The sequence below is a fragment of the Phaseolus vulgaris genome, chromosome 9 (genome assembly GCF_051622355.1).
Source record: "Phaseolus vulgaris cultivar YP4 chromosome 9, ASM5162235v1, whole genome shotgun sequence".
In the NCBI taxonomy this organism is placed as follows: Eukaryota; Viridiplantae; Streptophyta; class Magnoliopsida; order Fabales; family Fabaceae; genus Phaseolus; species Phaseolus vulgaris.
In genome coordinates, this window is record NC_143506.1 from 36,561,386 (window position 1) to 36,578,231 (window position 16,846).

The 16,846-nt window shown below is 31.6% G+C and overlaps 1 protein-coding gene across 1 annotated transcript; it reads right to left on the reverse strand.

The window, feature by feature from the left end:
* Nucleotides 1-1,675: 1,675 nt before the first annotated feature.
* Nucleotides 1,676-4,698, reverse strand: LOC137822853 (uncharacterized). Its single transcript, XM_068627860.2, has 6 exons — nucleotides 4,511-4,698; nucleotides 3,818-3,890; nucleotides 2,945-3,061; nucleotides 2,495-2,621; nucleotides 2,307-2,424; nucleotides 1,676-2,046 (listed from the first exon to the last, which is right to left on the reverse strand). The coding sequence occupies exons 2-6, from the start codon at nucleotides 3,825-3,827 to the stop codon at nucleotides 1,984-1,986; spliced, it is 435 nt and encodes a 144-aa protein (XP_068483961.1). The 5' UTR covers nucleotides 3,828-3,890; nucleotides 4,511-4,698; the 3' UTR covers nucleotides 1,676-1,983.
* Nucleotides 4,699-16,846: the final 12,148 nt, after the last annotated feature.

A 16,846-nucleotide genomic window follows, 5' to 3' on the forward strand; every position in this document is an offset into this window, starting at 1 on the left:
AACTATTAGCTAGTGATTCGTAGAAATTTAAATTGCACTTAAAATTTGAGATTTTTCTTTACTTATATGGTTTGGAAGTATATCTAAGTCATTCTGACATTAGTATTATCTGTTTAATATTTAAGTATTTCCTCCATATATATATAATTATAATGTTATAATCATTATTTAAATATCATAAACAATTGGGTTTAGGGATGGCAACAGGTAAAAAACGTGAGGCGGGATGACCTTTTCAACCCGCTAACCCGCATTAGTCCGCAACCCGCGCGGGCCAGTAGCGGGGCGGGGCGGGCTGGCCCGCAAACCCGCAAGAAAAAAATATTGGCACTTAGTAGCAGCAGGGCAACCTAAACTGGGTCATGCCAATTAAATCGATTTCAAACACGATAAAGGAACAAGACACCAGTTAGAGAAGGAGAAGTAAACAAAGGGTATTTTAGGAGTTACCCATGACCAAGCCTTCAATTGAGCCAAAAGTTATCTTATTTTTATTGTATTATTTTTATGAAAAATTAATTAATTAATTGTCATTGTTTTAATATATGCAGATGACGGGGAAGATTATAATTATGAAAAAATGGATGAAGGTTCTACTAAGGTGGCATCCAATGTTATTGAGATGAAAGAATGTCAATAATGTTTATGTTTAATGTTTTTGAATTAATGTTTATGTTTAATGTTTTGGAATTAGGTATTTTTAATGTTTTGGAAGTGGAAGAATAGTGATATTTGATATTTATCTTAATGTTTTGATGTTTGACTATATTTGAAAAGGAAGGAAAAAAAATTAGGTTTGATAATAACAAATATATAAGTTTAATTTGACAATTTTTTAATAACAAAATGTAAAAAAATAAATATTTAATTTAAAAAAAAAAACGCAGGCTGACCCGCAAACTTGCGGGCCAGCTCTTATGCGGGGCGGGTCGAGAATTCTAGCCCGCAATAACTTTGCAGGGCGGGCCAATCCATCTCGCATTTTTGCGGGCCAAGCGCGGGGCGGGCCAATGCAGGGCGGGCTCGCCCGCTTTGCCATCCCTAATTGGGTTTGTAAAATTACCTTATTAACATTTTTATATTGATTTGAGAATTACAAATTCAAAAATATTATATACGCAATTGGAAACTTAAATTTAAACAAATATTTTGTCTTATCTTTTTTATATTCTCTTTATTTTCTTGCGTTGTTTTATTTTGTCTTGTGAATTTCATCATATTTTGAGTTTCAAATGCACAAGTTAAGCTCGAATGTTATGTAAATATTAGGAAAATAAATTAGATATAGAATATTTACTATAATTTGTTTTTAGAGTTGCAAAACATTAGTTAAGATACAACATCTATCTTCAATTTTTCTATTATCTTTAAGCAAGGTATTTTAATGAATAATAGAATCAATTCTAATTTAGATGATTTTTCGAGTTTAATTAATCAGGATTTTTGAAAAAAAATATGGTTAACGAAAATAATTTTTTTAATAATAAATTCATAACATCAATGTAAAATTTATGATTTTTAATTTCTAATTTCAGATCTTAAATTTTTTTAATATTTTTATTATTTTAAAAATTACAAATATTTGACATAAATTTTAATGCTTACATATTTATCGACTTTTCCCAACTGGTTCTGTCCTGAACACAGTGTTTGAAAGATATATTAGAATGACTACTACTCTTTAACACCTGCTCTTATTAAAAAAACAACATTATGGCAAAACCAGTAGCAAAATCTGTAGCAAAATTCTCTTAATATCAATGATAAAAATTGTGGAAGATTCGTAAGAACAAAGTGAAGATTTCTTTTGTATACACTTAATCCACAAATTTTATGAGGCTGTGGCTTCTCATCCTTCTCTAAGTGTATGCAGTATCTTCAACCATATTTTTTCTTCATACTTTGTTATATACACATGCAATTGTTTCTTCTGATATGTATTTTAATCACCTCTCGATTCCAACTTTGTTACTGGAACTGGCATCAGGGGGATCGTGAATGAAGAATGGCTCCTATGATCAGCATTGCTACTGTGCATATTAGTGCCTGCAAGATCACAAGGCCATTCAAAAAATGAAGAAACGAAGTGAACTACAATAGTTAAGTTAAACTTCTTAATAGTTTCAAACTCTCTTGCTTGTTCAAGTTAAGAAAATGTATTTTTGATAAGTGGAAATTGTAAAAAAGTTTAAAGTTTCAAGAAGTTTCTTTTAGCTTCATTCAAGTTGTGACAGAGACCATATGATCAAAATAGTGTATATATGAGTAAAGAAGAGAAACAGAGAGAGAAAGAAGAGAAATTTTACAGCAATTGCAGAAGCTCCTAACCCTGCCCTTTCCCTTGGATCCTTTCTGTAATAATTTCCTAAGTAAAGGATTGTGGCATAGTACCACAGAGGTGGACATAGAAATCCCAAAAGAAATCTGAAATTAAACACAGAAAATCGTAAGACAAGAAGAAGAAATTTGTGAAGAGAGTAGATCAGTTACTCACGAGAACCATCCAATTCCACAACCATAACATGGAAGGGGTTTGTCATAAAGTCCTGTTTGGAAGTCCTCAGGACCTCTAATTAGGGTATAGTTGCCCTTTTCAGGGTCTCCAGCATCCACTGCTTGACCTGTCATGGCCATAAAAAGTTGTTAGAACAAACCTGTTTAAACAATTTTCGTCATGAATACAAAGAGAAGAGACACATTTCCTGTAAGTTATTGTTTAACTAATTCTAATAAATGTTAGAGATTAAGTACATTTCATAATATATAATAAGTGAATGCAAACCTTACCTAATAAGCTGGTTTTATAAGATTGAGTTAGAGAGACTTAGAATCTATTTCTTAATAACTAATGAGTGAAATTTTAGAAACTAAAACAATTAGAAAGTAGAAACTGGTTTTTGAATTTCAGGTATACTAACATCATTTTCATAGACTGTGATTTTACCTCTAAAAATTGAATAATTTCTGGCAGATGGCCTTAGAAGATCAAGATGTTTATCAGATACCGATGTTGCCAATTCCACACCATTTCTCAAATCAACAGTCTCTTCCATACCACAACCTGTTATAAAACCAAATCACTAGTCATGTAACTGCATTGTTTCTTGGCAATTTCTAAATGCATTATAGAGTAATAGTGGAATATCAAGCACATGAACATACCAAGTAAAGACAACATTAACAAATGTTGTTTCCATTAAAAACCATCCTGTTCCTGATATTTAACTTGTGTTGCTGCATGATACTATAGTCCAATTACATAATAACTTTCCTTCCTTGGATAAAAGATAAGTGTTGAGTGTACAAGTTGGGCTAGAAGGAAGGAACCATGATATCATGAAAGTTTCACTCTTTTTTTAGCATGTCAGCAATTATGGTAACAATTTTATCCTATATTATAAAATACTTTAATCTCTAATTGATGTGAGATCTTCAACATTAAATAAAAGTATAAGAGGATAGAAGATATCCTGATTTCTCAAATTATCCAAACAAGGATAAAGTACATGTAAGGGGTACAAATATTAAGACAGAAACCATCCAAATCTCAAATATCTTATGCATATTAAGCTGGTGCCAATATGTTGTTTCATATAATTTTCATTTTTAATAAAATCTCACTCTGGTTTATATGAGAAGGATCGATACTGAATCATAATAGTTAATACACACCACAACATTCTGCTCTTTGGAATGGCTACATAGATAATCAAGTGTCATTAAGCTTTTTCCCTATCACAATCTGATATGCTTATCAATTGTTGATAGAGGAATTACTTTCTGAATAAAGTAATAAGAATAAGAAAAGTTTTGATACCTTTATCCATTTGTTGTTGTTGTTGAGCTAGTTCACAGATTCAGCCCTTCAGCTGTTAAAAAACAACACTTACCTGTTTCATAGAATTTAATGACACCTTAGGAAAAACATTGATTTGTGAGACAAAAATGTTTCACTTTAGAGGTGGATAAAAGAGAAAATACATAGCAGTTGCAAGATATGATATGACCGTTTTGAAGACTTTGAAGCTTAGCAAAATACCAATGTATGGTTCATAGAACTCAAAATCGGAGGGAAGAAAGGCTTGCTACACTTTCTTACAAATGTCATCAGAGTACCAAAATTCTCCTTCAAACTTAATTTTTCAGTTGTTCTAACTTCTGAAAATAGGGGAATTCTAGTATTTTATTATGAACATTAGAATATTTGAACTGTCAGCTTTAGTATTCATGAGTTGTGAGAACAAAACTATTACTCATCTAAAACATGAAGATTAACAGACTAATCATCCATTGTTCAGAGTTTCAGCTCATACAACTCATTGAAACTCTTTTATATAACAAAACATGTAGGAAAATGAAACATAACAAAATCATATAACAGTCACAAATTATGATGATGAAGAGACAAAAAGAAAAGGCTTTTATGCATCAGAAGGAATACCCATCAAGAGAAAACAAGAACAGAATTGAGCAAACACAAAAAACAAGAGAAGATCAAAGAAACACTTGCCTCCAATGATCAGAAGAGAGAAAGGAGCAGAAAACTATTTGAAAAAGGATAACTGCTTTGTATTGAAGAGATGTTGTTGAATTGAAACATGATAAGCAATTGGTGTTACCCCATTTCTCCCTTTCTATTACAATTGCATCTGAACATAACAAAAGTTGAAACAGCTCCAAGCTGAAGAGAATTGACAATGTCTTTGTCTTCTTAAATCATAAGAACCTTAGTTTAATGCACCAATTTGAATAATAAATATAAGTTTTGATTTCTTGTGTCATATATAAATATTTTTTGTCACATAGTCAATTCAGCAACATAGTTTATTTACGCAGCCTCCTTAGATTTTTTTTAAAAACCAGAAATTGTGTGAATTTCATAATTTTTTAATAAATTTAAGTAAATAATAAATAATATTTTTTTTTTAAATTGTCAGAAAATATCTCCATGCATGGTTAAATCCTTGATTTGCTTGCAAATAAAAATCAAAGAAACCAAATTGTAGTTGACTATTATTTAGTCCTCTTTATTGACTCTGCACCTGTGTTCTTCACAAAAGTGTCTTTTGATTGGTCAATGGTCAGCACTGGCTAGTGCTGGTGGTAGTGGAATATTTTTTTTACAATATATGAATAATTTAATACTGCATAAAAAAACAATAAACATTTGAATAATAGTTTTGAGCAAAAATATGTCACTAAGTAATTGTCATTGCATTTGTGTTTGGTGAAAAGACATTTTAGAGGTCCCAAAAGTCAAACCTTTGTTTTGAAATTAATTTAGTTATAGATAGAGATGATAAATAAATGTTTATGTGAGTATATTCGTTTTTATAGTGATACAATATTCGAATTGATGGAATATGTTAGGAATATGATTAGTATCTAATTTTTTGTTATGTATTTCTTTGTTTTATTAATTATTTTTGTAAAAAAATTATTTAATGAGTATTTAGATAAGTAACCAAAACATAAATTTCATATAGTAACGAAACGTACACAGATTTTCAAAATAGACAAATTCTTTTGTTATATTTATAAACAAAAAACATTTATTTTATAAAATAACTTGTTTATAAAGTTAGATGCTTGGATATTAGCTAAAATCTAGTAACTATTTTTTTAAAATAAATTACTTTTATGAATTTAAAAATTTATAGTTTATAACTAATAATATAGTTTTTTTTTTCAACTTCATACATACTTTCTTTAATAACATAAAAACTTATTAGAATGGTGTAAGATTACTAACAATAACATAGATTTACTTGCATTTTTAACATTTAATAAAAAAAATGTATAGATAAACTATATATCACATATTAAAAAAGAGAATCATGATAGTTTGAGTTTGAAATTCTTTTCATTTCAAATAAAAAGAAAGCAAAGATTAATATTGAGTACTTTTTATCTCCTATTAATAGGATAGTATAATCATTACTTTTTAACATTTTTTTCTTTAATATTCTTCAACTTTTCAGTTAATTTATTATTAAAGAGAAAATTAAGTTGATCAGTATTTTAGAAACGAAAAGATAAAAAAGTAACATTTATGCTATGTTATTGATAGAACATTCAATAAATATTTTTTTTTTATAAAAACTTAATTAGAAATATTTAAATTTATAAAATAATTAAACCTTAACTATCTTATTAAGATATACTATTATAAAAAGAATACTAAGAATATATCTTTAATGTTAAGAAAAATTGCCATCACCCTCGTCTGCTGTTGACTCAATCAATCCTAATGCATTAAAAAACTTAAAAAAAAAAATTGGAACTTTTTTCCATTGCACCACCATTCGACACTTGACATCATAATAATGAATTGAAGCTTCAAGACAACCTCAAATTCTGGAACAATGCTTCTCACAGACTACATGCCATATGGCTCCTTTGGGTTCCTTTGGTTTCAAAAATCAAGTTATAAATAGGAACATTAAATATTTTCATGATTTAACAATCAATGATGATAGTTAAGTATATTTTTGTATATATATGGATTAGTTTATTGAATATATGATTTTTTGTCACTCAGAAGATTTAGCTAACATTATTGTAGAAGAGGTAAAACACAATTAGGATTTTACTCAAATATTTTTCATAAGATTGGAATTTATTATATATGTGGTTGTCAAATGTATATTAACTATTAGACAAATGATTTTGCTTCTGATTTTGTTGTTATTTGTAACTTAGTTTTTTAGGCTAAATTTTTGAATTTTTCGTGCATTATATTAAAATTTTTTATCAAATGTTTTCTTTCTTTTAGACACACATAAAAAAAGTTGAAAAGACTTATTATTCGTCTCAAGAGTTATCATGTAATTTGGATCTAATGAAGTAGCGAATTTCATACATGAACTAGTTATACTCTTCCCTTATAATGGGTAACTTAAAGAAAGCCAAAATGAAATTATAGACTTCTAGTATCCCATGAATTTAGTATGAAAGGTGAAAGAGAAATAAGGAATGTTTACCTAAAACATGAAACTATGGACAAAGTAAAATTATCTTTCAAAGAAAAAATAGGTTGTCTTTAGAGGAAGAATATAAACATTTGGAATAAAAAACAACTACGTCAAGTGTTTGGTAATACTCATGAGAGGGCTTGTCCTTTGACTCTAAGTCACTCCATAAATGGTCATAACAGACCATTCTTATAATCATCTTGAGATCTTCAGTTATGGGCTCATGGTCATATTTGGTGGCTCAGATGACTTGGGTTTTTGCTTTTAGGGGTTCGAGGGGGGAACATGGATGAATATATTGTTAAGAAGTGAATTTTAAGTCTAACTCAATCTCATAAAACTGGATCATAAGATGAGGTTTGCACCCACTTATATACAATGAAATGTCTTCATCTTTAGTCGATGTGAGATTTTCAACATATATTGAGGACAACATCTTTTTCAAACATAATTTTCTTACCTTTGTAGCATAGAGAGACAATGAAAAAGATCATCATGTCTAGGTTTATGTTAAGTAGTCTCTAAAGTAAGACTCTTGTACCCACTTGTCAAATAATTTGAATTATTAGCATCTAATTGTAAAGACTCAAATGCTACTAAGTTTCTTTGTATACCGGCTTAGCCATCATGGTAAGATTGAAGACAAATTTAGATGGTCTTTAGAGTTAAAATTGTAGGATTTTCTTTAGGCACTTACTTTGGTCTTGTAAAAACCATGACCAACATTTATGGTATTTACGTAGGGCAACATCTAGTGTATATCTAATTCTATCCCAATAAGCTCATTAAGCCTGCGAGGATCTTCAAAGGACATGTCCTTATTAAACAAATGAATGTTTCTCCATATACCATGGTCCATTAGGAATTTCTCTTTTTCAAACGTTTGAATTGATATGAGCAATATTAAACCTCAGAGAAGATGGTTTATCCTCCTTAGGCAATATCTAATAAATGGTTCAAAATTAAGGTAGCATAATAAAACATACCCCTTTTTTTGTCTAAAGACACATAAGATGATGTTGAGAATGGATTCAAGCTAACAATCTTGTTCAAGGTTCATCACGTTAGTGTTTCTAGTTTCTTCCATGGCCAGATGAAGAAGCTTTAGAAAAGTTATTCTTCTTTTTATGTTGCAGAAATAATCTAGATAAGAGAATCAAGTAGAAGGTTGGACGTTAAAGGTAAAAGATAGCAATGAAGATTAAGGTGGCAATGGTGGTGTAGGTTTAGGTAATGTAAGGAAAGATGATGTTGAAGTTTGTTTTGTGATAAGGTGAAGGAAACATGTTTGAAGAAAGAAATGGTCTATGGTTACAAGGTCCAGAGTTATGTTGTTTGATGAGTCCAATTCTTCCTCTGTTAGCTTAGCTTTATGGGTAAACTCATGATGCTCCAAGGTATCACACAAGATTCTATTATAGATCTTTGCCACTTTTATGAGTTTAGACCACATATCACTTTCTCCTTTAAGAAACCTGTAAAATGATTCTGTTCTTACGACTATGACCAAGAACACTAGAATAAGGTTAATAAGATCATCTCCTTTACAAATCTTCCGATCTTGGGTTGGACTCTCTCGGCTTCTCCTCAGGTTGGACTCTCTCGGCTTCTTCTCGGGTTGGGCTCTCGCGGCTTCTACTCGAGTTGGGCTCTCGGCTTCTTCTCGGGTTGGGCTCTCGCAGCTTCTACTCGAGTTGGGCTCAACTTCTTCTTGGGTTGGGCTCTCGGCTTCTTCTCCTCACAGGTGGGTGTGTGTACCTGCAAGGCGCTCTGATGCCAAAGTCAGATATAGTTTTATGTTCATCAGATAAATTGAATCTTCCTTACCTCTTGGGTTGAACCTCTATTTATAAGGCTCTCTTATTGGGCTTAAAAGTTACCTGGGTCTTTTCTTTTTGCACTTAACATTTTGAAAACACACACCTGTATATTTGGGCTCATCTTATGGGCTTTGCTATAATAACTAATTTAATTTTACTTATTTACTTTTTATATTTAACCTTTCGGTTGAGACTTTCGGTACAACCTTTCAGTTGACCTTTCGGTCTAGACAGTACACTAGCCCCCAGGCATGAGGATTTAAAAAAGACATTATGCCTAATGAAAAGGACAAATTTTGTATTTAATATGTCAGTAGAAATATCTCTTAGAATTTTGATGGAGATACTCCAAAATTTCCTGTGTATTGGACCAAGATCCATTAAAGTTTAATTCGTGGTCCTGCCACTTGATGAATGTTGCAGATCGTTATGTTATTGAAGTTTTTGGTCATCTCTTGTATTGTATTTCCACTCGCGCTTTGCTACAATTGTATACTTCAAAAAGTCCAAAGAACGTGCTAGAAGTAGCAAAAAATCACATTCTTCTTCTCGGCGCCACCGTCATGCTGAAGGTGGTTCAATAGAACCTCTTCCCGAATCTATTTTTGGTGCTTCCACGAAATATGCTAAGTTTGTCCAAACTTCCTTTTCTGAGTCATGTTATAACATGTTGAAGGCTGAGGATGTTGCTTCTTTGGTTGATTCTATCATCGAGCTTTCAAGTGGAACCCTTTTGATTGGGAAGATGGTGAAAGCCGTGAACTTGAAGATTGGTGAAGAGATTGCTCAACTTCGTAACGAAAATCAACTGCTTGATGAAAGAGTTTCAGAGTTATCTTCCACGAAGGATTCTAACACAAACACTATGAAAGTTATGGAGGATGAGATAGAGCAATTGAAGGTGGATGTTTTTGAAGCCCAAAACTTTATTTTGGAATAACATAAGTTAGGCTTTGTGAAAGCTCTGGAACAGGCGAAGTATTTTATAAGATTCCCATTGATGAAGGAAATTTTGATGTTAAGAAAGATTTCTATAATGGTGAATTAATGTCTGTTAACGAAATTCCTGAAGATGATACTGGAACTGTTGATGCCGAGAGCTAGGTGGATATGTGCTCTCATTTTTGTTTATAGCTCTCGGTTTACTTAACGAAAATCGAATTTGTATTGGAATGCTATGATGTCTGATCAGTGTATGGATATTTGCATTCTTAATGTAATTCCTTTTTGGATTTTTATCGTTTATAAAGTTTGTTGCTTACTTTTATTTCGCTTCATTTTTTTTATTATTAGATATTAGTTTATACCTCTCGGCCTAACCTCTTTTGATTGGAATACTTAATGTTACTTTTTGGTTAGCATTAAATATTATCATAAACTTCTCGGCCTTGACTTCTCAGTTATGTGATTTGAATGATTAATTTTTTTTTTCGGTTACAAGTAAATGTTATCACAGACCTTTCGGTCCTAACCTCACGATGTTAATCTTTCGGTCATCGAATTTAAATGCTTTAAATGCCATCTTTCGGTCATAAGCTATTATTTATTTATTATTGACATGAAATCGTGAAAAAGTTATTTTGGATGTATAGCATCAAACCAATATATAATATTTTACTTACTTAGCACGTAACCTAATCGCTTGCTAGTGAATAATCTTATTTAACATAAGTATGCAGAAAAGATAAAATTAGATGATATAATATAACCAATTTATCCGGTTCCACCTTTTCGATTTTAGTATTCGGTTTTAAATTTGATTTATTTTTCCAACCTAAGATAAATTCATCTTACCTTTTCGGCCTCAATGACAACGAGATCTACACTATTCTTTGGAAAAGAGTTGATTTAATACATTTTTAACTAAACCTTTCAATTGTTAAAGCAGAAAATTATTAATCACCTTGCAACCTGAACTTTTCAGTTTTGAAGTATAAAATTATTTAAATACTCTGCAACCTGGACCTTTCGATTTTTGAGGTTGAACCGAAAATAATTGTTTATGAACTTCCTAATTAAAGTTCTCGGTTTTTCTAGTTAGAGACCAATTTTGACTATTTTTATAGGTTTGAACTTTTGGACTTGATACTGATACGCCAATGTTTATTTAGACTTCTCGGTTTTGTCTTGAGACCTCTCGGTTTTGCATTTGCACCTTTCGGTTTTTTCGATAAGACCTCTCGGTTTTTGTTTTGTGCCATGCAAAAAATGAGACCTCTCGGTTTTGTATTAGAACCTTTCGGTTTTTTGATAAGACCTCTCGATTTTTGTTTTGTGCCATGCAAAAAATGAGACCTCTCGGTTTTGTATTAGAATATTTCGGCTTTTTGATAAGACCTCTCAATTTTTGTTTTTTGCCATGCAAAAAATGAGACCTCTCGGTTTTGTATTAGAACCTTTCGGTTTTTTGATAAGACCTCTCGGATTTTTAAAGCCTTGAAGCAATAAGACTGCCTAATGGCAATTGATTTCTTGGACTTGGTATTGAAATGCCTAATGTTGGATCATACTTCTCGATTTTTATTTTAAAGTATTCAAAATGGAGGATATCGTAAAACTTCGTTTGGAAGGGTTTTTTGGTATTTATTGATTCGGAAAGATTGAAGCGAATACTCTCAAAAGGTACAAAGTCTTCTTCAAGCTCTGTTTCCGTTTCTGATGAATTTATAGAATTTTCGGACATGAGTAACAGGGCTACCAGGAAAGTGATTGTGATGAATGAGGATATTCATTCAATTGTTTCATCTGCCATCATTTCTGTTGTGAAGAATAAAGCTAGTAGTGATATGAGTTCAAGTGAAGAAGCTATAGATCTTGGAACTGAAGAAAGAGTTGGTTGAATCCAGTAAGAGTCTTGAATTCGCTCTCGAGGCCAATTTATTATTGACCACTCAAATCAAAGAGTTGTCGGTTGAACATGAAAGTGCAAAAGAATCATTGAAGGATGAGATTGTTAGGTTATCTTTCGAATTTCCTTTCGGCTAACCTTTTAGACTATAACTTGTTAAAAATTGATAATTTTTTTTGAAGACGTGTTTACCTTTCGAATTTCCTTTCGGCCAACCTTTCGGTCTATAACTTGTTGATTTCCTTTTGGCCAACCTTTCGGACTATAACTTGTTGAAATTTGATAACATAATTTTTTGAAAACGTGTTTACCTTTTGGATTTTCTTTTGGCCAACCTTTCGGCCTATAACTTTTTGACTTCTTAAATAAGAACTTCGTTGATTGAGATTTGATTTGAATGAAACACTCAAGAGAGGGATTTCACCTGGAGTGAAAACATCTTGATCCGAGAGGCTTGAAGTACGAGATACACTATCGGAAGGGATTTCACCTCCTGGAGTGAAAGCATCTTGATCCGAGAGGCTTGAAGTACGAGATACACTCTCGGGAGGGATTTCACTTGAAGTGAAAACATCTTGATCCGAGAGGCTTGAAGTACGAGATACACTCTCAGGAGGGATTTCACCTGAAGTGAAAGCATCTTGATCTGAGAGGCTTGAAGTACGAGATACACTCTCGGGAGGGATTTCACTTGAAGTGAAAGCATAGAGGCTTGAAGTACGAGATACACTCTCGGGAGGGATTTCACTTGAAGTGAAAGCATCCAGGACCGAGAGGTTTGAAGAACGAGATACACTCTCGGGAGGGATTTCACCTGGAGTGAAAACATCTTGGACCGAGAGGTTTGAAGTACAAGATACACTCTCGGGAGGGATTTCACCTGAAGTGAAAGCATCCAGGACCGAGAGGTTTGAAGAACGAGATACACTCTCGGGAGGGATTTCACCTGGAGTGAAAACATCCTGGACCGAGAGGTTTGAAGTATGCAAAGCATTGAGGAATTTAACAGTTTGACTCTTCATATGAATAACTTCTTCATTAAGTGTTTCAATCTTGAATAAGACTTTCTTTATACATGAAAAATCATCCTTGATCGAAAGGTTTTATATACAATGATGAGTGTTTGACTGCCTTGGACTTTGTCTGCTCCTTATCCCTCCATCTCTAACAAAGCGTTTCAACTGCCCAACTTGAATCAATTCTTCAATTCTATCTTTCAAAGCTACACATTCTTCTGTATGACGACCATGATTCTTGTGGTATTGACAATGTTTACTCTGATATGCTCTTTCTGAAGTTCTTTCCTTCCTTGGTGGTGGGATTATCTTTATTGCCATTGCTTATTGTAAGATTCTTGCTCCATTACTACTCAACGGTGTATATTGTTGAAACTTTCGGCTACGAAATTATTCTCTTCCTTTTCTAAACGAATGTCCTCCTTCCTTTTCACCTTATCTTCTTATCATTTCCATCCTCCCTCGAAATTCTTTAAACTCTTCCATCTGCATAAACTTTGATGCACGTTGTCTTAACTCATCAAGATTGGTTGTCGTTTTTTTGCAAAGATTGTCGGCAAATGGTCCCGGTTTCAGTGCTGTAATCATATGATGCATTGTGACTTTCGGACTGAGATTGTGGATACTTAGTGCTACCTTTCCAAAGCGCTCCATAAATGTTCTTAGTGATTCTCCCTTTTCTTGCCTCATATTCACTAAGGCAATTGATGTCAGATGATCTGCTCGGCTTGTAGCAAAATGAGCTCCAAACTTTTTTACCAAAGTGTTGAAACAATCAATGGATAACGGTGGCAACCGAGTAAACCAACTCAGAGCCTCTCCCTTCAAAGTTGTTGGGAATACTCGGCACAAAATGACATCATTCCATGTATACAAACTTATCTGCGTTGTGTAACTACAATGTGTTCATCAGGATCTGTACCTCCATCATATTTCTCCATGGTAAAATTCTTCCAATTTTCGGGTAGTGGGGTTTCTATAATGGCTTCGGAAAATGGATGTCTCCTAACAGATATTCCGACAAAGATACCAGAAGTCTCTGGTATTTTCTTCCTTGTAGTTTCAAATCTTTCCTCATTATGTACCCTTTGGCGGATATGTATTCTTGGTCGAACAGTTTCAAATGATGTGTTTAAAATCGTCTCTTCATTGAACTTCCTCTTCATGTACGCATTCTTCGCCCTTAACATACTTAACTCTTCTTCATTGCTTTTCTTTAGTGTTTCGATCTCTCTTTGTAACTGTATGAGCATAGCCGTTGACATGGAATTTTGATTATCTCTCTGCTCCCCAAACTGCTCTCCACCTTGTTCTTCTCTTTGATTCATCTTGTTTTCAACCTTTTTCAGCTACTTCTCGGCCCCACGATGGACGCCAAAATGTTCTTACGACTAGGACCAAGAACACTAGAATAAGGTTAATAAGATCAACTCCTTTACGAATCTTCCGAACTTGGGCTGGAATCTCTCGGCTTCTCCTCAAGTTGGACTCTCTCGGCTTCTCCTCGGGTTGGGCTCTCGCGACTTCTACTCGAGTTGGGCTCTCGGCTTCTTCTCGGGTTGGGCTCTCGCGGCTTCTACTCGAGTTGGGATCTCAACTTCTTCTCGGGTTGGGCTCTCGCAGCTTCTACTCGAGTTGGGCTCAGTTTCTTCTTGGGTTGGGCTCTCGGCTTCTTCTCCTCACAGGTGGGTGTGTGTACCTGCAAGGCGCTCCGATGCCAAAGTCAGATATAGTTTTATGTTCATCAGATAAATTGAATCTTCCTTACCTCTTGGGTTGAACCTCTATTTATAAGGCTCTCTTATTGGGCTTAAAAGTTACCTGAGTCTTTTCTTTTTGCACCTAACATTTTGAAAACACACACCTGTATATTTGGGCTCATCTTATGGGCTTTGCTATAATAACTAATTTAATTTTACTTATTTACTTTTTATATTTAACCTTTCGGTTGAGATTTTCGGTACAACCTTTCGGTTGACCTTTCGGCCTAGACAGTACAAATTCCATTACAATCAATCATATTTCACAAATATTCTTACTATCACTTTTCACTTACACGATTTTCATGAGTACACAAGTCACTTTTGTTTATCTTAATTATCTTTCCTTGAGATAAACAACATAAATTTTCTTTGAAACTAAGTTAATTCTTGTTTTCATGAATATTTTTCAAATTGTCAACCTTGATTATACCAAATAAATTTGTTTTAAAATATAAAGAATAATTATCAACTAGAGAATATATAAAATAAGTTTTTTTTATGAGAAAACTTAAAAAATATAAAGAATTTAAGGTTTAAAATTTAGGGTTTATAAATAATTTTTTTATCAGTTAAAGTCTAATAAGAAGATATAACATTTTTTATTCAAATTTACATTTAGCATCACATCTTTTTTTTATTTTTTTATTTTTTTTTCATTTTGCATATTAGTCCTTGAAAAGATAATCATTTCTTTATGACATCCAAATCCTATGTTGTTGTGCCAAAACTTTTTAGATAGTTGATAACTTTTATGTTGATATTGTTGAGATTGCCCTCAAATTGTTGTGTACACTACAAGAAAAATCATCAAATAGAAACAAATTTTAGAGACCAAAATAATTAGTTACAACAGTAACTAAATTAGATATTTTAAAAATTTAAAAAATTGTTTCTATTATTTTTAAATAGTTTCTAAATTGATATATAATTAGCTACCAAGACTTTAACTACCAATTATTTAGATTCTAAATTTGGTAACAAAAATTCTGGCTGTTAATTATATACAATTTAGAAATCATTTAACAATAATAGAAACTAATTTAGAAACCAACAATTTTTTTAATTTTTAAAACAATTTCTAATTTAGTTACTACAACAAATAATTTTTTTTTTCTAAAATAGTTTTTATTTCTTGTAGTGGTAGTTGAAATTTCATTCTAATAATATTTTGTACTAACATATCCAATATCCAATTTAAGCATGCACCCGCAAATTCCTTTATTAAGTGTACTATTATATCATTATCTATTTCGAGAAACGTGAGTCAACTCTCATAACATTGATAGTTTAATGAATTCAAAAGAATTAATGTCTTGTATTGATTTTGCTTTAAAATTTTCGCTTCTTAATACAACTTCTAGATATTATATAACTAATTAAGTGCTTTTGTGGATAACTTATGTCTTATGTCCTAATCATACACTAAATAAAATTATTAATTTATTAATATTTAATATTATTTCTTATGATCAACGTATTAGGATGAATACGTCTTATCAATACTAAATAAAATGGCTAAGACTAACAATTAATTAATAAAGAAAAGGTGTGAAATCTAGAAAAAAAAAATATTGTTTTTAAAAGTTAAAATTTTCACTTTATCAAATAAAGTGTTATTAGTTAGACAATAGTTATTAGCAATGAATTGTATTTTGTTATTATTTCTTTAGATTTAAAAGATTAACTATGTAAAGTTTACATCTTCAAGAAGAAATCAAAATCCTCGAAATTTCAATTTTTATAAGAATTAAACAGACTACATGAAATAGTTCAAATAAAAGAAAAGTATCATATTAAAGGATACGGATATCAAAGTTATAGAAGGATCATAATATTAATGGGATGTCTTTTTTATCAGTTGTTTCTCTCTTTATAGAGGAGAATAATTTGGTGTCTTTTCTAATTATCAATGTGTCTCTTTATAGAGAAGAATAATTTGTTGTCTTTTCTAATGATCAGTTATGATTTTAGTATTTAATTATTGATTCTTTTCCACTTTAGTTAAACCTAGAATGGGTGTACTAATTGTATATATTCAGACCATTTGTTTTGTTTTGATTTGAATAACAAGAAAGAAGAGATATTCATTCTCATATCCTTTGTCTTCGGTTTACTCTTTTGTTCATCTCTGTTCTATTTTGTAATATACTATGTTTTATAATTCTTCAAATTTTGTAATATTGGATTACTTCAAATTTTCATACAATAATTGTTTGGAATACAACACATGTACCATATCAACAAAAGCACTTTTGAAAAATAAGTTTTTAATAAAAATTCAAAATATTTTTATTTAGAACGTGAAATTATTTATACTATAACAAAATATAAAAAACCTTGTAAATAAAATGTTTTTCAGAAAGTTTTCTTTCATAAAATTCAAGGAAAATAACATTCATATTTGACTCTCCAATACTAATTGACT

Coding starts and splice junctions, on each gene's coding strand:
- LOC137822853 (XM_068627860.2), bottom strand. Junction 2,622..2,944: donor AAATTATTCAATTTTTAGAG/GTAAAATCACAG, acceptor TGGCCATGACAG/GTCAAGCAGTGGATGCTGGA. Junction 2,047..2,306: donor TAGGAGCTTCTGCAATTGCT/GTAAAATTTCTC, acceptor GTGATCTTGCAG/GCACTAATATGCACAGTAGC.